Source organism: Oncorhynchus mykiss, chromosome 4 (genome assembly GCF_057628025.1).
Source record: "Oncorhynchus mykiss isolate SJ-2025 chromosome 4, ASM5762802v1, whole genome shotgun sequence".
NCBI lineage: Eukaryota > Metazoa > Chordata > Actinopteri > Salmoniformes > Salmonidae > Oncorhynchus > Oncorhynchus mykiss.
The window spans coordinates 85,104,059-85,127,544 of NC_143025.1; the positions used below are offsets into that span (position 1 = coordinate 85,104,059).

General features: G+C 43.8%; 1 protein-coding gene across 1 annotated transcript; it reads right to left on the minus strand.

Moving 5' to 3' along the window:
- Window positions 1-12,287: 12,287 nt before the first annotated feature.
- Window positions 12,288-20,123, minus strand: LOC110520989 (potassium channel, subfamily K, member 13-like). Its single transcript, XM_021598432.3, has 4 exons — window positions 19,787-20,123; window positions 14,978-15,531; window positions 13,148-13,375; window positions 12,288-12,629 (listed from the first exon to the last, which is right to left on the minus strand). Exons 1-4 carry the CDS (start codon window positions 20,121-20,123, stop codon window positions 12,468-12,470), a joined length of 1,281 nt encoding a protein of 426 aa, XP_021454107.2. The 3' UTR covers window positions 12,288-12,467.
- Window positions 20,124-23,486: the final 3,363 nt, after the last annotated feature.

Consider the following 23,486-nt stretch of genomic DNA (forward strand, 5'->3'; position numbering starts at 1 on the left):
AATATAGTAGGCCCAGCCTATAGAAAGCTGATGGGATCCTCATCTTTTTAATAGTGGCCATCAAAACTCTGTTTTCTCACGCAATTGCATAGCCTATAGAAATGTTGCGCAAACATGAGCTCATGGGCTTTCATTAAGTGTTTGATTAGATGTTCAAGTGCATTTGCATTGATGTCAGAGTGATTAGAGGGACAATAGAGTGCTGAGTATCAGGCATTTAGCAAGTTTGGTAGGCTACTAATGACCAGCAGCAGCATCAGAGCGCAGTTTTGGAGAATGTTAGTTATTGTGACCAAGTGGTCACGTGGAATTTGCCTGCAGTCATGACTTGTGACCGCCGGTGTGGCGGTACCGTAATAGCCCTAGTCATGACACACATTAACACACCATCATCCCAGACACCCTAGACCCACTCGAATTTGCATACCTCCCCAACAGATCCACAGATGGATCTGCACTTCACACTGTCCTCACCCAACAGGACAAGAAGGGAAATAACTATGTGAGAATGCTGTCCATAGACTACAGCTCAGCGTTCAACACCATAGACCCCGCCGAGCTCATCACCAAGCTTGGCATCCGGGGGCTTAACCCCTACCTCTGTAACTGGATCCTGGACTTCCTGACGGGCTGCACCCAGGTGGTAAGGGTAGGCAGCAACACCTCCCCCACACTGAATCTCACCACGGGGGCCCCTCAGGGGTGTGTGCTTAGTCCCCTTAGTACTCTCTGTTCCCCTACGACTGCATGGCCACGCACGACTCCAGCACCATCATCAAAATTTGTTAGAGCTTGAGGTAGTCACCTCACACAAGTGTTTGGGAGTATGGCTAGACGGTACATTGTTCTTCTCTCAGCACATATCAAAGCTGCAGGCTAAAGTTAAATCTAGACATGGTTTCCTCTGACGTAATCACTCCTCTTTCACCCCAGCTGACAAACTAACCCTGATTCAGAAGACCATCATACCCATGCTAGATTACAGAGACGTAATTTATAGATCGGCAGGTAAGGGTGTTCTCGAGCGACTAGATATTCTTTACCATCCGGCCATCAGATTTGCCACCATTGTTCCTTATAGGACACATCACTGCACTCCATACTCCTCTGTAAACTGGTCATCTCTGTATACCGGTCGCAAGGCCCACTGGTTGTTGCTTATTTATAAAACTATCTTCGGCCTCACTCCCCCTTATCTGAAATATCTGCTGAAGCCCTCAACCTCCACATACAACACCCGTTCTGCCAGTCACATTCTATTAAAGGTCCCCAAAGCACACACATCCCTGGGTTGCTTGTCTTTTCAGTTCGCTGCAGCTAGTGACTGGAATGAGCTGCAACAAACACTCAAACGGACAGTTTTATCTCAATCTCTTCATTCAAAGACTCAATCATGGACACTCTTACTGACAGTTGTGGCTGCTTTGCTCGATGTATTGTTGTCTCTACCTTCTTGCCCTTATTGCTGTTGTCTGTGCCCAACAATATTTGTACCTTGTTTTGTGCTGCTACTATGTTGTGCTGCTGCAGTGTTGTGTTGCTACCATGTTGTTGTCATGTTGTGTTGCTACCATGCTGTGTTGTCATGTGTTGCTGCCATGCTGTTGTTGTCTTAGGTCTCTCTTTATGTAGTGTTGTGTCCTAGATTTCTATTCAATTTATTTTTATTTTTATTTTCAATCCCAGCCCAGTACTTCACTGGGGCCAAGCTCCCTGCCATCCAGGACCTCTATATCAGGCAGTGTGAAAGGAAGGCTCGAAAAAAAAAATGGCCAAAGACTCCAGCCACCCAAGCCATAGACTGTTCACTCTGCTACTGTCCGGCAAACCGTACTGGAGCATCTGCTCTCAGACCAACAGGCTCCCGAGACAGCTTTTACCCACAAGCCATGAGACTGCTAAATAGCCAGACTGCTAAATAGTCAGTTAATGGTACCCAAAGTTAAGTTTTAAGTTGAAGTTTAATATATTTGCTCCAAAGAAAACAAGTGATCGACAACAATACAGATAAAAAAGTTTTAAAAAAACACAGTACAACAAAACATTTTAAAGTACAAAAGTACGAAAAATAAAAAAGGTTTGTTAAAATGATAACAAAACTACTAATTGTAAATATATCAATTAATTGATCACTAATCACAAAAAAAAAACGATTTATATTTGTGTTTGCACGTGTGTATGTGAGTGTGTGAGAGTTAGGCTATATGGAGGAGATTACTGAGTAGTTTGGTTCATCAGTCTTGTTGTTGGAAAATTACAGAAAATGATGTCATGGATTTAGAAGCTTCTGTCAAATGATGCAATTGAGTCAATTGGAGGTGTACCTGTGGATGTATTTCAAGGCTTACCTTCAAACTCGGGGCCTCTTTGCTTGACATCATAGGAATATCAAAAGCAATCAGCCAAAACCTCAGAAAAAAATTGTAGACCTCCACAAGTCTGGTTCATCCTTGAGAGCAATTTCCAAACGCTTGTAGGTACCACGTTCATCTGTACCAACAATAGTACGCAAGTATAAACACCATGGGACCACGCAGCCGTCATAACGCTCAGGAAGGAGACGCGTTCTGTCTCCTAGAGATGAAAGTACTTTGGTGTGAAAAGTGCAAATCATTCCCAGAACAACAGCAAAGGACCTTGTGAAGATGCTGGAGGAAACAGTAAAACGAGTCCTATATCGACATAACCTGAAAGGCCGCTCAGCAAGGAAGAAGCCACTGCTCCAAAACCGCCATAAAACAGCCATACTACGGTTTGCAACTGTACATGAGGACAAAGATCGTACTTTTTGGAGAAATGTCCTCTTAAAATAGAACTGTTTGACCATAGTGACCATCGTTATGTTTGGAGGAAAAAGGGGGGGGGGGGGCTTATTCTGACATTTCACATTCCTAAAATAAAGTGGTGATCCTAACTGACCTAAGACAGGGAATTCCTACTAGGATTACATGTCAGGATTTGTGAAAAACTGAATTTAAATGTATTTGGCTAAGGTGTATGTAAACTTCTGACTTCAACTGTATGTAAATGGCTGTCTTGCAGTTTGAAGTGTGCCTGAGAAATCTGCCCATTTCTACCCCTCACACAATTTGTGGAACCTTTCACGGGCCCACAAGTACCAGGGTAGTGTACGCTTGCAGCTCCCGGCGATAGGTCCAGACCTCCCACAGCAGGCATAGCCACGCCAGATCCAGAGAGAGGGAAAGGAGCCAAACTTGACAACAAAGCCACTGACAATCCTAAAGCCCATAGTCATGCCATTCATCCGCCGCCATCACCTCATGTTTCAGCATGATAATGCACGGCCCAATGTCTCAAGGATCTGTACACAATTACAAGAAGCTGAAATTGTCCCAGTTCTTCCATGGCCTGCATACTCACCAGACATGTCACCCACTGAGCATGTTTGGGATGCTTTAGATTGACGTTTACATCAGCGTGTTCCAGCTCCCGCCAAAATCCAGCAACTTCGCACAGCTTTTGAAGAGAAGTGGGACAAAATTCCAAAGTCCAAAATCAACAGCCGGATCAACTCTATGTGAAGGAGATGTGTCACGCTGCATAAGGCAAATGGTGGTCACACCAGATACTGACTGGTTTTCTGATCCACGCCCCTACCTTTAAAAAATTGTAAGTATCTGTAACAAACATATGCATATGTGTATTCCCAGTCATGTGAAATCCATAAATTAAGGCCTAATAAATCAATTTCAGTTGATTGATTGCCTTATATGAAATTAACTCAGTAAAATCTTTGACATTTTGCATTGATCCTTTTATATTTTTGTTCAGTGTTAAACAGGCTCAGAATGTCAACCCCTTTTCACTCTCTTGTTCCAGGGATTTTTTCTATAACCACATGACCTGAAAAGGAAGTAAAATTCAGGACCATCCAGCTTGTTCAGGACATCTTTATTGGTTGTAGCAGGGAAACGAACCTGGGTTGCTGGAGTGAAAGGTCAACACCCTACAGATCATGCCAATAGGGTTCCCCCCACTTGATTAATTGTAACTTTGCTTATACAGCAATGAGCGCTACACTGCCCCCTCTCAATGGGAAGGCATTTCCCCGTACATCGACTACTCATCCCCCTTACACACCATCTCACTTCTGACACCAATGTAGCAAACGGTGGGGCAGGGAAGCAAAGCCGGGTTGCTGGTGTGAAAGACTAATGCTTTACGTATCGCGCCAAAAGGGTTAACCCATTTAAATGTAACGTAGCTCATATAGCGAGCACTGCTACATGTGTTTCTCTAGTGTGGTGGCAGTGGGGTTGTGCTGGGCATAAAGAGAATTGTGACTGGGTAGATGCAAAGACCCATCAACCGCTAGGAACTTCACAAAGAACCGCTAGCTAGCTCTCTCTCTCTCTCTCTCTCTCAATTCAATTCAATTCAAGGGGCTTTATTGGCATGGGAAACATGTGTTAACATTGCCAAAGCAAGTGAGGTAGATAATATACAAAAGTGAAATAAACAATAAAAATTGACAGTAAACATACAGAAGTTTCAAAACAATAAAGACATTACAAATGTCATATTACGTATATATATAGTGTTGTAATGATGTACAAATGGTTAAGGATACACAAGGGAAAATAAATAAGCATAAATATGGGTTGTATTTACAATGGTGTTTGTTCTTCACTGGTTGCCCTTTTCGTGTGGCAACAGGTCACAAATCTTGCTGCTGTGATGGCACACTGTGGAATTTCACCCAGTAGATATGGGAGTTTATCAAAATTGGGTTTGTTTTCGAATTCTTTGTGGATCTGTGTAATCTGAGGGAAATATGTGTCTCTAATATGGTCATACATTGGAAAGGAGGTTAGGAAGTGCAGCTCAGTTTCCACCTCATTTTGTGGGCAGTGTGCACATAGCCTGTCTTCTCTTGAGAGCCATGTCTGCCTACGGCGGCCTTTCTCAATAGCAAGGCTATGCTCACTGAGTCTGTACATAGTCAAAGTTTGGGTCAGTCACAGTGGTCAGGTATTCTGCCACTGTGTACTCTCTGTTTAGGGCCAAATAGCATTCTAGTTTGCTCTGTTTTTTTGTTTATTCTTTCCAATGTGTCAAGTAATTATCTTTTTGTTTTCTCATGATTTGATTGGGTCTAATTGTGCTGCTGTCCTGGGGCTCTGTGGGGTGTGTTTGTGAACAGAGCCCCAGGACCAGCTTGCTTAGGGGACTCTTCTCCAGGTTCATCTCTCGGTAGGTGATGGCTTTGTTAATGAAAGTTTAGGAATCACTTCCTTTTAGGTGGTTGTAGAATTTAATGGCTCTTTTCTGGATTTTGATAATTAGTGGGTATCGGCCTAATTCTGCTCTGCATGCATTATTTGGTGTTCTACGTTGTACACGGGGATATTTTTTCAGAATTATGCATGCAGAGTCTCAATTTGGTGTTTGTCCCATTTTGTGAGATCTTGGTTGGTGAGCAGACCCCAAAGGGCAATGGGCTCTATAACCGATTCAAGTATTTTTAGCCAGATCCTAATTGGTATGTTGAATTTATGTTCCTTTTGATGGCATCTCTCCCTCTCTCTCTCAATTCAATTGACATGGCAAGTTCATTATTACTTACATTGTCAAAGTATACATATATAAAACAATTAAATATACATATATAAATAAATGGTGGGACCAACAGCAATAATAATAGTAGTTGTGGACATGGGATTACCATTAACAACAACTACAACAACAATATTAATCAGAACAACAATACATTAAAGCAGTGGTAGTAGACCAGTGTCAACATGACTGAGAAGACACATGACATGGTATGAAAGGCAAAACACAAGACAAAAATCGACATTACATTGCACTTTTCACTGGCTGTCAGGTTGTGGCAGGAGGACACATATTTGGCTGCCAAAACTGCACATTTAGGCTTTTCACCCAATAAATGTTTGGTCAGATAGTCTGCCACCATGTACTGTCTGTTTAGAGACAAATAGCATTGAAGTTTACTTTGATGTTTTTGTGGTGTCTTTCCAATAGGTGATATATTTTTACTTTTGTTTTGTGATGATTTGGTTGGGCCAGATTTTCTGAGTGCTGTCCTGAGGCTCTATGGGGTTGCTTTGGGTTGGTGAACTGAGCCTCAGAACCACCGGCTGGGGTTCTGAGGTTCTCTGGTTTCATCTCTTGACATTGTAGAGCTGTGTGATGGAATGTTTTGGGGTCACTTGTTTTTAGATGGTTGAAAGTCATACGTCCTCTGATACACAACCCAACCAAGCCGCACTGCTTCTTAACACAGCGCGCATCCAACCCGGATGCCAGCCGCACCAATGTGTCGGAGGAAAAACAGTGCACCTGGCAACCTTGGTTAGTGTGCACTGCGCCCAGCCCGCCACAGGAGTCGCTGGTGCACGATGAGACAAGGACATCCCTACCGGCCAAACCCTCCCTAACCCGGACGGCGCTAGGCCAATTGTGGGTCGCCCCATGGACCTCCCAGTCACAACAAAGCCTAGGCGCGAACCAAGAGTCTCTGGTGGCACAGCTGGCACAGCAGTACAGCGCCCTTAACCACTGCGCCACCCGGGAGGACTTGGTTCTGTGTTTTTGATTAGATATATTTCTCAATGACTTTCTTAGATTTTTGCAATCATTATCAAACCATTTTTAATTTTCTGTTATTTCTGGTTTGCTCTTATGCTTCTTTAGATTAGCCAAGGAGGTTAATTTGTCAAATATAAAGTTTATGTTCCAAACTGCCAAATTTACACCTTCATTGCTGTAGGAGAATTTTATGGCTAAAAAGTTGTCCAGGAGAGATTGTATTTTTTTGGCTACTAATTGCTTTTTGGTAGATGCCTGTACTGTTTGCACTCCATCTATAGGCCTGTTTAGTACCATGTAATTATTTGGCCGTGATGCTTCATGGTTGGGTTCCGCTCTTCTCAAATACACTGATTTTACTGTGGTCTCTGAGAGAGGTGTTAGTTGGCTGACTGTGAAGGCTCTGAGAGAGGTGTTAGTTGGCTGACTGTGAAGGCTCTGAGAGTGGTGTTAGTTGGCTGACTGTGAAGGCTCTGAGAGACTCTGGGTTTAGGTCGGTGAGGAAGTAGTCTACAGTGCTGCTGCCAAGGGATGAGCTGTAGGTGTACAGACCCAGTGTTCGACAGAGCTTCACGAGCTGAACTCCGTTTTTGTTTGTCACTTTGTCATTGTTGTTTCTGGGGGGAGGGGGGTGTATGTGGGATGTGAAAGGTTGTTGCTTCCTGGTAGGTGTTTATCCCCATGACTGTTAGTGTCTAGTTCTTCTGCTGTTCTACCATTCAGGTCTCCACAGACCAGTATGTTGCCTTGGGCCTGAAAGTGACTAATTTCCCCCTCTAGAATGGAGAAAATCTCTTCATTGAAGTAGGGTCTCTGAGGGGGGAATGTATGTGGCACAGAGGAAGACATATTTATCTGTCAAGATAGCCTCCTTGTTGATTTTTAACCAGATAATGAATTCTCCTGTTTTGATCAATTCGATTGAATTAATTAGTTCAGGTTTATACCGTATTAGCCTTCCCCCTGAGTCTCTGCCCTGTCTGATTCCTTTTAATTTAGTGGTCGGTAGGATTATCTCCCTATAAGCTAGTGGACAGCGAGTGGAAACATCACCTCTGCGCCATGTTTCCTGTAGTACTACAATATCAACATCAATTTCTTTCAGGAAGTCTGGGTTTCTGCTCTTTAGCCCAAAAGCAGAGGACTGCAAACCTTGCAAATTCCAACATGCAACGTAAAAAGATTATAACTCTTTTTCCCAGTACCTTCAAAATTAGACAAATACTCACAATCCAACAACAACTATTAAAATAGTTTTTTTCAATTAAAGGAAACTTTTATTATGCAAATGTGATTTGTTTATCATTTATGATCGCATTAGTGTCATGCCATGTAGTGTGAGGATGGTAGAGTTCTTGTGCTCATCTTACCATGACCCTCGGCCTATCACATGTGAGCATAGTAGACTCAGCATTTGTCTAATGTCACTCATTTGGTTGGTGGGGGCTGGGCCAGTCGCTCCTCTCACAAACTGTGCGTAGCTCTGCCTGCTGGGCTGTGGCTCCTCCAAGTGTGGGCCTGCGGTGGGGGGCAGGGGGGTGGAAAGCCTCGTCTGGGTGGCTCTGAAACTGGGCTGGGGTGGTCTAAGCTGCCCTGGCTGTGGTGGGCATTGAGGTTGGTGGTGCTGTGGTCGTGGCTGGGGGTTCCAGGGTGCTGGTCCGGGGTGTTGTCTCTGTGATCTTGGCGGGGTGGTGATTGCTCCGCTGTTCCTGGGTGGAGAGGTCGGACTGCGGTTTAAAGCGACGTCCTTGAGAGTCTTGGCAAAGATGGGGACTGTCTCCCTGTACAGGTGAACATGGTCATAGAGACGGTCCAGATGGAGGATGGGGACTGTCTCCCTGTACAGGTGAACATGGTCATAGACACGGTCCAGATCGAGGGTGGGGACTGTCTCCCTGTACAGGTGAACATGGTCATAGAGACAGTCCAGATGGAGGATGGGGACTGTCTCCCTGTACAGGTGAACATGGTCATAGAGACGGTCCAGATCGAGGGTGGGGACTGTCTCCCTGTACAGGTGAACATGGTCATAGAGACAGTCCAGATCAAGGATGGGGACTGTCTCCCTGTACAGGTGAACATGGTCATAGAGACAGTCCAGATCGAGGATGGGGACTGTCTCCCTGTACAGGTGAACATGGTCATAGAGACGGTCCAGAACGAGGGTGGGGACTGTCTCCCTGTACAGGTGAACATGGTCATAGAGACGGTCCAGATCGAGGGTGGGGACTGTCTCCCTGTACAGGTGAACATGGTCATAGAGACGGTCCAGATCGAGGGTGGGGACTGTCTCCCTGTACAGGTGAACATGGTCATAGAGACGGTCCAGATCGAGGGTGGGGACTGTCTCCCTGTACAGGTGAACATGGTCATAGAGACAGTCCAGATCGAGGGTGGGGACTGTCTCCCTGTACAGGTGAACATGGTCATAGAGACGGTCCAGATCGAGGGTGGGGACTGTCTCCCTGTACAGGTGAACATGGTCATAGAGACAGTCCAGATCGAGGGTGGGGACTGTCTCCCTGTACAGGTGAACATGGTCATAGAGACAGTCCAGCTCGAGGGTGGGGACTGTCTCCCTGTACAGGTGAACATGGTCATAGAGACGGTCCAGATCGAGGGTGGGGACTGTCTACCTGTACAGGTGAACATGGTCATAGAGACGGTCCAGATCGAGGGTGGGGACTGTCTCCCTGTACAGGTGAACATGGTCATAGAGACGGTCCAGATCGAGGATGGGGACTGTCTCCCTGTACAGGTGAACATGGTCATAGAGACAGTCCAGATCGAGGGTGGGGACTGTCTCCCTGTACAGGTGAACATGGTCATAGAGACGGTCCAGATCGAGGATGGGGACTGTCTCCCTGTACAGGTGAACATGGTCATAGAGACAGTCCAGATCGAGGGTGGGGACTGTCTCCCTGTACAGGTGAACATGGTCATAGAGACGGTCCAGAACGAGGGTGGGGACTGTCTCCCTGTACAGGTGAACATGGTCATAGAGACGGTCCAGATCGAGGGTGGGGACTGTCTCCCTGTACAGGTGAACATGGTCATAGAGACGGTCCAGATCGAGGGTGGGGACTGTCTCCCTGTACAGGTGAACATGGTCATAGAGACGGTCCAGATCGAGGGTGGGGACTGTCTCCCTGTACAGGTGAACATGGTCATAGAGACAGTCCAGATCGAGGGTGGGGACTGTCTCCCTGTACAGGTGAACATGGTCATAGAGACGGTCCAGATCGAGGGTGGGGACTGTCTCCCTGTACAGGTGAACATGGTCATAGAGACAGTCCAGATCGAGGGTGGGGACTGTCTCCCTGTACAGGTGAACATGGTCATAGAGACAGTCCAGCTCGAGGGTGGGGACTGTCTCCCTGTACAGGTGAACATGGTCATAGAGACGGTCCAGATCGAGGGTGGGGACTGTCTACCTGTACAGGTGAACATGGTCATAGAGACGGTCCAGATCGAGGGTGGGGACTGTCTCCCTGTACAGGTGAACATGGTCATAGAGACGGTCCAGATCGAGGATGGGGACTGTCTCCCTGTACAGGTGAACATGGTCATAGAGACAGTCCAGATCGAGGGTGGGGACTGTCTCCCTGTACAGGTGAACATGGTCATAGAGACGGTCCAGATCGAGGATGGGGACTGTCTCCCTGTACAGGTGAACATGGTCATAGAGACAGTCCAGATCGAGGGTGGGGACTGTCTCCCTGTACAGGTGAACATGGTCATAGAGACGGTCCAGATCGAGGATGGGGACTGTCTCCCTGTACAGGTGAACATGGTCATAGAGACAGTCCAGATCGAGGATGGGGACTGTCTCCCTGTACAGGTGAACATGGTCATGGAGACGGTCCAGATCGAGGATGGGGACTGTCTCCCTGTACAGGTGAACATGGTCATAGAGACGGTCCAGATCAAGGATGGGGACTGTCTCCCTGTACAGGTGAACATGGTCATAGAGACGGTCCAGATCGAGGATGGGGACTGTCTCCCTGTACAGGTGAACATGGTCATAGAGACAGTCCAGATGGTTGGCCAGGTGTATATTGGGTCGCAGGTCACAGTCCCGGGAGACCATGGAAACTGCCTCAGTAACCGTAACCAATATATTCCAGCACTAGCTACAGTTGGTCCTGATCCAGATGTGGGTGAATGTGTCTCACACACACACTAACACACCCCGCATGAACCAGCATGCATCAGTTGTGTCTTCAAATCTTTGAAACGGAACGGAGTGGAGTGGCTGACAGAGGTACACTACATGGCCAAAAGTACGTGGTCACCTGTTAGTCGAACATTTCATTCCAAAATCATGTGCACTAATATGAAGTTGGTCCACTTTTGCAGCTATGACAGCCTCTTCCCTTCTGGGAAGGCTTTCCACTAGATGTTGGAACATTGCTGCGGGGACTTGCTTCCATTCAGCCACAAGAGTTTATTAACATTTGGTGTATTACATTTGGGATGAATTGGAACGCCGACTGCGAGCCAGGCCTAATCGCCCAACATCAGTGCCAGACCTAACTAATACTTATTTTCCACCATAATTTGCAAATAAATTCATAAAAAATCCTACAATGTGATTTTCTGGATTTTTTTTCTCATTTTGCCTGTCATAATTGAAGTGTACCTATGATGAAAATTACAGGCCTCTCTCATCTTTTTAAGTGGGAGAACTTGCACAATTGGTGGCTGACTAAATACTTTTTTGCCCCACTGTACGTCTGTCGGACTGCCAGATGGTGAAGCGTGATTCGTCACTCCAGAGAACATGTTTCCACTGCTCCAATGGGGGTGAGCTTTACACCACTCCAGTGAACGCTTGGCATTGTGCATGGTGAGCTTATGTTTGTGTGCGGCTGCTCTGCCATTCATTAAGCTCCGACGGACAGTTCTTGTGCTGACGTTGCTTCCAGAGGCAGTTTGGAACTCGGTAGTGAGTGTTGCGACTGAGGACAGATGATTTTTCAGCACTCGGCGGTCTTGTTCTGTGAGCTTGTGTGGTCTACCTCTTCGCGGCTGAGCTGTTGTTGCTCCCAGATGTTTCTACTTCGAAAATAACAGCACTTACAGTTGACCGGGGCAGCTCTAGCAGGGCAGACATTTGACGAACTGACTTGTTGGAAAGGTGGCATCCTATGGCGGTGCCACATTGAATGTCACTGAGCTCTTCAGTAAGACCAGTATGCTGCCAATGTTTGTCTATGGAGATTGCATGGCTGTGTGCTTGATTTTATATACCTGTCAGCAACTGGTGTGGCTGATATAGCCAAATCCACTAACTTGAAAGGGTATCCACATACGTTTGGCCATGTAGTGTATCTAATGGGACTTTGTCTCCATATAGGTAGTACTTCAGGTCAAATATTCTCCTGGATCTCTAGTTATGACACAATGCCCTCGTCTTTCATTCACTCCCTCAGCTCTCAGCTCTTCAGTGTCTTACACTGCTATGCTGCTCTGTCATTGCTCATCCATATATTTATATAGTCTTATTCCATTCCTTTAATTAGATGTGTGTGTATTAGGTTATTGTTGTGGAATTTTTAGATATTGCTGCATTGTCGGAACTAGAAGCAAAAGCATTTCGCTACACTCGCATCAACGTCTGCTAACCATTTGATTTGATATATAAGTCCCATGCCAAATATGTGATATATATTCTGACTTAATGAGATCTGATCAGGCTGTAGTCCATGAGGTCAATTATTTTAATGGAATATTGTTTTATTTCTCCATTTCTCTATTCATTCAACTGAGTTCCATTGAAATGAATGTATTTTGGGAGGACGGTCTCTCTCTGGCCAGCCAATTTCTGGTGACTGTCTCTCTGGCCAGCTAATCAGTCTGGCCTATATGTTCACCATGGTGATTTGCCAGGTCTATCTATCCACGCTGGTCTCTGCCAGGCGGTTGTTCATGATGCCCAGGGCACCCACCCCTCCAGAGAAGCCGTTGTGGCCGTGGCGGGAGTTGGGTCCTGACTGGCGAGGGTGACCGTTAGCCATCTCTGACAGCTGCTTCTGCATGATGGCCAGGTTCACCTGAGAAATGGAGAGAAAGAGAGAGGAGAACTACTCTCAATGGCCATCAAACAAGTGCCAGACACAAAACATAGCAGTGAAAAAGAAAGCCATTGATATAGCAGCAATGCGGAACACCTGGGCAGGGACTAGGATTAGTTTGTGTTCCACATATGCTTCATAGTGTGGTTCACAGTACCAAATGTTCCAGGATCTGCAGCCCAAAGTATTTGACATATGTATTTGAACAGGGTCTTATCTTTTATTTTTATTTAACTAAGCAAGTCAGTTAGGAACAAATTCTTATTTTACAATGACGGCCTACCCCGGCCAAACCCTCCCCTAAACCGGACGACGCTGGGCCAATTGTGCGCCGCCCTATGGGACTCCCGATCACGGCCGGATGTGATACAGCCTGGGATCAAACCAGGGTCTGTAGTGACGCCACTAGCACTGAGATGCAGTGCCTTAGACCGCTGCGCCACTTGGGAGCCCTTATCTGGGAGCAGTATACATCATGTCCTCCATCTTCCCTCTACCTTATTGGCAGCCAGGAAATCTCTCATGGAGATCATCTCTCCAGACATCCTCCGCCCGTCCACCTCGCTCTCATTCACCGCGTCTGTCTCGATAGACAGGTCCCGCTGCGCCCTAAGATGTCCGGGCACCACCACGTTCCTGCGGGGGAGTCTCTGCTGGGGGTGGTGGTCCACCTTCCTCGGGCAGTGACATGGAGCCTCCATCCTCCTCAACAGCCAGTTCAGCACCTAGAATGAGATTAAGAATAATACAATTTATAATGAACAAAAATAAAATATAAACTCAAAATGTAAAGTGTTGGTCTCGTGGTTTATGAGCTAAAATAAAAGATCCCAGAAATGTTCCATATGCACAAAAAGTGTATTTATATCAAATGTTGCGCAGAAATTTGTTTACATCCCCGTTAGTGAGCATTTCTCTTTGGCCAAGACAATACATCCATCTGACAGGTGTGGCATATCAAGTAGCTGATTATGATCATTACATAATCATTACACAGGTGCATCCTGTGCTGGGGACAATAAATGGCCACTCTAAAATGGGCCATTTTGTCACACAACACAATGCCACAGATGTCTAAAGTTTTAAGGGTGAGTGCAATTGGCATGCTGACTGCAGGAATGTTCCCCAGAGATGTTACCAGAGAATTTAATGTTAATTTCTCTACCATAAGCCGCCTCCAACATCGTTTTAGAGAATTCGTCAGTATGTCCAACCGGCCTCACAGCCACAGACCACGTGTATTCACGCCAGCCCAGGACCTCCACATCCGGCTTCTAAACCTGCGGGATCGTCTGAGGGGGCAGGGGTAGGTCACGGTGCTGAGGAGTATTGCTGTCTGTATAAAGCCCTTTTGTCGGGAAAAACTAATTCTTTGCCCCTGCTCAGTCATGTGAAATCCATAGATTAGTTCCTAGTTCATTTACTTCTATTGACTGAATTCCTTATATGAACTGTAAATGAGCAAAAATGATGAAATTATTGCATGTGTCTCGTTCTGACCTTAGTTCTTTTGTTATGTCTTCGTTGTAGTATGGTCAGGGCGTGAGTTGGGTGGGTTGTCAACGTTTCTTTTTCTATGATTTGGGATTTCTGTGTTTGGCCTGGTATGGTTCTCAATCAGAGGCAGCTGTCATTCGTTGTCCCTGATTGAGAACCATACTTAGGTAGCCTGGTTTCACTTTTGAGTTGTGGGTGATTGTTTCCTGTGTCTGTACCATACGGGACTGTTTCAGTTTTCGTTTGTTCATTCACATTGTTATTTTGTGTTTTTGTAGGGTTCAGTTGTATATATTAAAATGGACACTTACCACGCTGCACATTGGTCCGACCTCTCTTACTCCTCGCCAGAAGAAGAGGACAATCGTTACAGCATGTTGCATTTATTTTTTGTTCAGTATATTTCTAAGCACAATTTTAACCAGTCTGTTTCTGCTCTCTTGCCAAGTGTTTATGGTATGGTCTTGACAAACCGTTTGTGTTTGTAAATTGGCTAGCTTGAGAGAACACCTGTTCTGACCATTTCACTCACCCTAGCAGAACTGATTGGGCTGTTTTCATGTTATCTAGAGCGTTGGTGACTGTAACTGTGCTGCTGGCAACAGTTTAATTATGTTTTTTTTGCTGACGTTTACTGACACCGGTCAAATTCAGCGGGTGTTGCGCATTTGTAAATTCAGCACATATTCTGCGCCCAGAGTGAATTTCCAAACTCACCCTAAGTACAATGGAGTTGGCAAGCTAGCACAACCATGAGCTTGAGTCACTCTACATAATAAAACAGATTCATCGATGAAAACTATCCAATCACACAATAATAATAATCCCACCTGTTTGATGACGATGGAGATGACGTTGAACAGCGAGTAAATGCAGCAGACGCCTGTCAGTATAAACAGGAAGTTGCCCAGCCGGTAGGCCGTCAGGTTCACGTTCCCCTCCTCGTACGCCAACCTTTGGCTGCTCACCACGTCACCGAACCCGATGGTGCTGAACGCCACAAAGCAAAAGTACAGAGAGTCTAGATACGCCCAGCCTTCTACAGCAGAGTACATTGCTGAGGCGCAGCAGGAAACCAAGATGGCAGCGGCGCCAAGGATCAGCATAACACAGTATACTGAAGGCTTCCACCCAGCTAGCCCCTCCCCCCTGCCACCTCTCCCGCCCCCACCGCTGCCCTCAGAGAGGCGTCGGCAGCCATTTTGGGGAAGCATGGCCTTGCGGCGGCGGCGCTCATGGCAGAACTTGAGGACGAAGGCGATGACGGTGATGACACGCTCCAGGAAGAGGTTGAAGAACAAGATGGTGGCGGCACAGCCGATGAGTCCGTAGAAGATGAGGAAGATCTTACCACCGATCGTCGCTGGCGTGGTCATCCCAAACCCTGGAAAACAAGATGGAGGAAGATGTTGTTATTATTAAGAAAACGGAATGAAAAGAATATTGGTCAAAACTAATAATGATGTTTTTGCTTGTATTTATTAGCCATTACATTGTTGCATAGATACATTACCAATAGAATAGTGTGACAAACGAAACTGGATCACACTGAACTGAGTATTTTGTTTAGTTAAATTAGTTTCTTCACAATGATAAACCAGTCAGTCTGAGCATATTGTTTACTGCCAGCTTTCACAGACAGGTGGAAAAGCACCTTATCAGATAAAGCATAGCTCACATGACACAGTCCCCAAATACAAGTATCACACACGCACACATTTTATTTCTCACTCTCTCCAGCTCTCTTTTCTCTCTCTTTTCTCACTTCTTCTCTCATTCTCGCTCCAGCCCCACCACTCCATTGCATTCTAGGAATGCCATCTTTCAGCCCAGTGGAGGAGAATCAATACCATCATTTCAAAGCTGTACAATGTTTTTTTTGTCATTCATCATTCATTTTTAAGTCATTGACTTGGCATATGAAAGATTTGAGAACATTGCCCTGTTCATGTAAAACATGTATAAGTATTCACAGCCAGTCTTCAAGGTTTACAGGGATATAGGATATGTCTGAAATGACACCCTATTCCCTGTGTGGCTCTGGTCCAAAGCAGTGCACTAGATAATAGTGTGCCTTTTCAGACTGTAGACATTAACCTATCCTTTGACCGTGATTGTAATAGTTTACAGAAACTGACTGCTTTACATGTACACTATGTCGTCTCTCTGTGAACGTTCCAGCCTGCCCAATGCCCAGCTTTCTGATCCTTCAGCCCATTGTGAACGTTCCAGCCTGCCCAATGCCCAGCTTTCTGATCCTTCACCCCACCTTGAGCGTTGTCTCTAAACATTTACAGCTTGTGCTCTCCTTGTGGGTTACACACGCACAAACATACAGACACACACACGTGGCTCTTATGGACTGATGTACAGAGAGCAAAGCCGTGATGAATCCTATGATGAGTCCAGTTCATCTAGTCCAGCCCTTGACTGCTCTCTCGGCTCCCTGTGAGTTGTCACTAACAATGGGTGCACTCGGGTGCAAAGAACATCTCTCTCCATTTACTTCCATTTACTGACTGCCTCTCGGCTTTCACCCAAAATCAATGGATTCACAGTGCAGGGCATCCATTAGTTCTCTTATTGGAGTATACAAGAAGTACAGTTATATATCCTACTCTATTGGACACAGTATGGTTGTATATCCTACTCTATTGGATGCAGGATGGTTATATATCCTACTCTAGTGGACGCAGTATGGTTATATATCCTACTCTAGTGGACGCAGTATGGTTATATATACTACTCTAGTGGACGCATTATGGTTATATATCCTACTCTATTGGACGCAGTATGGTTATATATCCTACTCTAGTGGACGCAGTATGGTTGTATATCCTACTCTAGTGGACGCAGTATGGTTATATATCCTACTCTATTGGACGCAGTATGGTTATATATCCTACTCTCGTGGACTCAGTATGGTTAAATATCTTACTCTATTGGGCGCAGTATGGTTATATATCCTACTCTATTGGATGCAGTATGGTTATATATCCTACTCTATTGGATGCAGTATGGTTATATATCCTACTCTAGGGGACGCAGTATGGTTATGTATCTTACTCTATTGGACGCAGTATGGTTATATATCCTACTCTATTGGATGCAGTATGGTAAAAAAAATCCTACTCTTTTGGACGCAGTATGGTTATATATCCTACTCTAGTGGATGCAGTATGGTTATATAGCCTACTCTAGTGGACGCAGTATGGTTATATATCCTACTCTATTGGACGCAGTATGGTTATATATCCTACTCTAGTGGATGCAGTATGGTTGTATATCTTACTCTAGTGGACGCAGTATGGTTATATATCCTACTCTATTGGACGCAGTATGGTTATATATCCTACTCTAGTGGATGCAGTATGGTTATATATTCTACTCTAGTGGACGCAGTATGGTTATATATCCTACTCTATTGGACGCAGTATGGTTATATATTCTACTCTAGTGGACGCAGTATGGTTATATATCCTACTCTAGTGGACGCAGTATGGTTATATATCCTACTCTATTGGATGCAGTATAGTAAAAAAAATCCTACTCTTTTGGACGCAGTATGGTTATATAGCCTACTCTATTGGACGCAGTATGGTTATATATCCTACTCTATTGGACGCAGTATGGTTATATATCCTACTCTATTGGACGCAGTATGGTTATATATCCTACTCTAGTGGATGCAGTATGGTTGTATATCCTACTCTAGTGGATGCAGTATGGTTGTATATCTTACTCTAGTGGACGCAGTATGGTTATATATCCTACTCTATTGGACGCAGTATGGTTATATATTCTACTCTAGTGGACGCAGTATGGTTATATATCCTACTCTAGTGGATGCAGTATGGTTATATATTCTACTCTAGTGGACGCAGTATGGTTATATATCCTACTCTATTGGACGCAGTATGGTTATATATTCTACTCTAGTGGACGCAGTATGGTTATATATCCTACTCTAGTGGACGCAGTATGGTTATATATCCTACTCTATTGGATGCAGTATGGTAAAAAAAATCCTACTCTTTTGGACGCAGTATGGTTATATAGCCTACTCTATTGGACGCAGTATGGTTATATATCCTACTCTAGTGGATGCAGTATGGTTATATATCCTACTCTATTGGATGCAGTATGGTAAAAAAAATCCTACTCTTTTGGACGCAGTATGGTTATATAGCCTACTCTATTGGACGCAGTATGGTTATATATCCTACTCTAGTGGATGCAGTATGGTTGTATATCCTACTCTAGTGGATGCAGTATGGTTGTATATCTTACTCTAGTGGACGCAGTATGGTTATAAATCCTACTCTATTGGACGCAGTATGGTTATATATTCTACTCTAGTGGACGCAGTATGGTTATATATTCTACTCTAGTGGACGCAGTATGGTTATATATCCTACTCTATTGGACGCAGTATGGTTAAATATTTTACTCTAGTGGACGCAGTATGGTTATATATCCTACTCTATTGGATGCAGTATGGTAAAAAAAATCCTACTCTTTTGGACGCAGTATGGTTATATAGCCTACTCTAGTGGACGCAGTATGGTTATATATCCTACTCTATTGGATGCAGTATGGTTATATATATCCTACTCTATTGGATGCAGTATGGTTATATATTCTACTCTAGTGGACGCAGTATGGTTATATATCCTACTCTATTGGACGCAGTATGGTTATATATTCTACTCTAGTGGACGCAGTATGGTTATATATTCTACTCTAGTGGACGCAGTATGGTTATATAGCCTACTCTATTGGATGCAGTATGGTTATATATCCTACTCTATTGGACGCAGTATGGTTATATATCCTACTCTATTGGATGCAGTATGGCTATATATCCTACTCTATTGGATGCAGTATGGTTATATATATCCTACTCTATTTTAAATTACAGAACATAAATGTGCTGTATTTAGTATTTCAGTACTGAATAGAAATGCATTAGCTGAGTTTGTCCAAATCCATTTATTTTATTTGTTAACAAGCAATAACGTAATTAAGAGACATTAAAGCCTTTAGCTGTGTTGCTTAGCTACAAAAGAACAGAGATAACAATGTCCCTTATGTCATGAACATCCCCTCCCCACCAGGCTTTTGTTTTGCATCACAGTCAGGGTCTTATATCACCCAGACTGAGAGAGAGATCCTGCTATGCCTGCGGAGGAGATTCCAAGTAATTGGCACTCAAGGCTGCACTAATTGAAGAGGTTTTCATATTCACACCAATTACAAGACACACAATAAGCCTAATTAGAACTTAATGGACATACATATTGAAGCATAATTTAGTTGGCTGTGATTGTTCTAGTATTGGAATAATTGAATGGTGCCTATTCATAATATAATAACATCCCTATAGTCTACACAAGGGTTTACCATGTTCAAATTTGATTTGATTTGATTTAGGAGATGGTTAGGAAACCCTGCAAACAGAAATCATTTGAAAAGAACATTAGGCTAAGAACTACATGTTTTGGAGAGCTGAAAAATATTGTCAACAACTGGCCATTTATAATATGTTACACTTTTAATTGCCATGTAATATTATCTAAAGTAAGTTGTGATAATGATATGTGATAATGATATGATCTATAGGGTACATCAAATCTCACCTATGGTCGAGACCACTGTCCCCACGAAGTAGAAAGCACCGGTAAAGTCCCACCGAGGTCTGATGGTGTCCACGCGGATCCCAGCCACGTTCGCCTCCTCGTAGTTCCTCAAGAAGTTGTTCAGCTCTTTCTTGCTAAGGTTATACTTTTGGCTGAACTGTTCAAACCGCTGCCCCCAGCGCTCCTTCGCCTCCGCTTCCATCGGCTGTTCCAGTGCTGAAAAGACAGCGGCACCGCAGAGGAGATAGAGGATTATGAACACAGCTAACATAAGGAACCTGGCGTTATCCTCGTTGAAAGGACCGAAGCCACAACAGCAGCCGCTCCGGAAAGCCATTACGTAGGATAATCACCGTTCAACAGGTGATAGGGACGCGACGCATCGTTTTATTATGGAACAAATTATACACTGCTCATCATCTGTCTCTTTAGGTTTATCGTTGAAAATAAAAAATGGTCCAGGATAGAAACTGGTGAAATAGAGTTGGAGGCAGTGAGGATAGAGAGCCAGAGAGAAAAATATGAGAGTTTTCCTCATGGAGAGCAGAGAGAAAATATGTGATATGTTTCATCACGGAGAGCATAGAGACAGAGAGAGAATAAAATAGTTTTCCTCAGAGATTCAACAGTTGTTCACGTCACTGTGAAAAAACCCACCACAACAGTACCCATCAAAAGTTGTCAAGGATCTTTGACCATTAATCCAAGTCTAAAATGTCCGGTTATTATATGTTACAATAAACATATGGCGTCATCCTTGACAGTTGTGCGCTTGTCAAAAATAAATACATTACTTTTAACCTCCGTGATATATAGTTCAAATGTTGTTAAACAAAATGTCCTTTTAACCGTGTGAAAACACTTTTTTTAATGTCACAACGTTTTTCAAGAGCACCAACATGGCTGTGTGGATAGCGAAATAGTTTACGACGATGCATTTGAGTTGTACCCTCAGCTTTGTCTCAAAAGAACGCCCCTCTCGCAGAGGGTGTTGAGAAGAAGACTTTTGAATAGTTTACACTGCATTCATTGAACGGTGAACTCTGTATGAACCCACGGTAAACTCAAGGCTGTTACACTCAACAGTTAGATGTCCGTCTGCAACAGTGCGCGTCTGTCTATCTGACCTCCATCTCGACTAGGCCACGCACTCTGAACAAGCCCCAGTCACAAACCCACACCCACCTCCTTCGCTGTTCAGGTGGAGACCTTTACATATGAGCGCAAAATAAAATAAACATGAAGCTACTGTATAAACTTCAGCTTTCATAAAAACATTAATATAACACAACTTAACAATATGAACAACTGTGAATGTACTAAGTCAGTAATAATTACAAAACTTATGTATTAATTAATTTAAAAAATGACAGAATGAAAACATTCTGGTTAAACTATCAAGTGGATCAAGACACTGGCCACCGTGTGACTTGAGGAGCCAGAAACAATGCTAAGCATGATTCCAACATTTGGGCAGTCTCCTGCCGCTGTCTGTCCACAGAGCATTAGAGAACGGCACCGTGACATCTTCTGTCATGGATCAATATGACTTGACCTTTCAGATCTGAGTCTGAACATTCATATGTTTGCGCAATGGACATCCAGGGACAATCTGAGCAAATGTCACTACTGTGGAACAAGCTGTTAAAATGCATTATGCACATCAGAGGAAGATGGAAAACAAAAGGCATTTTTTAAAAATATATCCTGCTTTGGATGGTTAGTGAACATAATCATAAAATTTTTGGTGTAACTGATGGTGACTTTAGGAAGATTTGAGGAACTAATACTTGCAGACAGAGCATAACCCACTCAGATCTCAGACAGTTGTTTAGCCCTGTGGATACTTTTGACAGACAGATTTGCAGCATGTCCACCAGGCTGTGCTCTTACAGAAGGCCACTATTTAGATTTTTAGTTAACCCCAACATTTCTAGTGGAAGTGGTAGTAACTTTGGCACACACTTTGAGGCAGAGAATTTCAGCTCCATGGACAGGGATTATGCTTGTTGACAGTACCTCAACATTACCGGTGTAACTCAAACATAGTTTGAGGCCAAAACATTTTGGAACCATGGACAGCCAATAGGCCTACACCTCTGGCCAGACTCAGCAGTCCGGTTCGCCCACCAACGTAGCCTATCTGTGTCGCCTCAGAATGTGATTTAGTTCCGGAGGTCAAATGTACATTGCTTGCAGCATAGGCCTACATGTTATGCAGTAGATCCTAAAGTTCGTCAGAGCTGTGTTTCTCCACCACAGCCCAGGTGTAGGTGTGGAGAGGAGGGGCTGCAACAGAATACATGTTTTGGCAGTTTCAAAGGAAAAGCTGTGTGACTCTATCTAACGTTACTTATTTACTTACCTGACCCTCGCTCCAGCTTTTACCAGGTTAGTTATAATAAGGGCCACCAACAAGTAACGTTAGTTAGTTAGCTAACTAGCTAGCTGCCTTCCTGCCTTCCTTTACTGACAGAACAGACAGGGGGAGCTTATATCAAAAACAAGCAAGCATCGACCTAAAGGCTAAAACTAGCCAGCCAGTCATACAGGGCATTCGGAAAGTATTCATACCGCTTCCCTTTTTCCACATTTTTTTAACGCCTTATTCTAAAATGTATTAAATAAAAACGTAAAGTTAAAGTGTGTGGTTCCCGATGTGCTCTGTTGAAGGGTATGTATCTGAAGGCTCTAATCTGTGTGTGTTTTTTGTTGTTGTGTGTGTTTAATCAACCACTCACCAGCTAGCTAGTTAATAATATTTTGCTTCCTCTTTCAAAATATAATTTGGTGAATAATGGATAACTCCATCATTTGTAACGAGTTTCTGTAAATTATTTTTTTGGTAGAATTTCTATGTTGAAGATTCCAATTCGCTTCGTTTTTGTAATACATTAAACTTGATCATTCTTGAATAACTACCTGCATTTATTTTTGTTTTTCCTCTTATTTTTGTCCACCTGGACGAAAGGAACACCTATGTGAGAATACTGTTAATTGACTACAGCTCAGTGTTCAACACCATAGTACTGTTGTGTCTTTGGCTCTGCCGGATTAAGTGATATGACATGCTATTCTATAAAATAATTTCTCTGTAATTAATATCACCTGATTGACCTAATCATGTAAATGTAATTAACTAGAGAGTCGGGCAACACAACATAATATTTATAGAGCTGTTATCTTCCGAATAAACTCTTAAAGACCTAGTAATATTTTACATCAATAGCAGTCAATATCAATCCTCATCTTAATTCAGTCTCATCTGAAAGTTGTACATTCTTGGTTATCTGCACAAACCCTGGCTAATAATTTGAATCAGCAATACAAAATTGGGTTTAATTATTTATTTACTAAATACCTAACTAATCACACAGAATTACACATACACATAATTAAATCATAACTTGATTACAAATTACATCATAAAGGAAAACGTCCCTAGCGGGCGGAACAGATATGACAGCTTGTTACACAAAGGAAAAGGGCTGGGTTTGGGTGTAAGAGCGGGAAGACTGAGGAACAAAGGGAGAAGCTGTGCTGTCGTAAATACAGTATCTGATGCATTCTAAATTACCGCCCATTTGGAAAAAGAAAATGCAATAAATATTTACTCTGAGCTGCGCTTTGGTAGGTTGGTGGTAGATGGAAGGCCGTGTTGCCAAACCGAGTCCTTTGAAGAATGTCTCTGGTTGTCAAT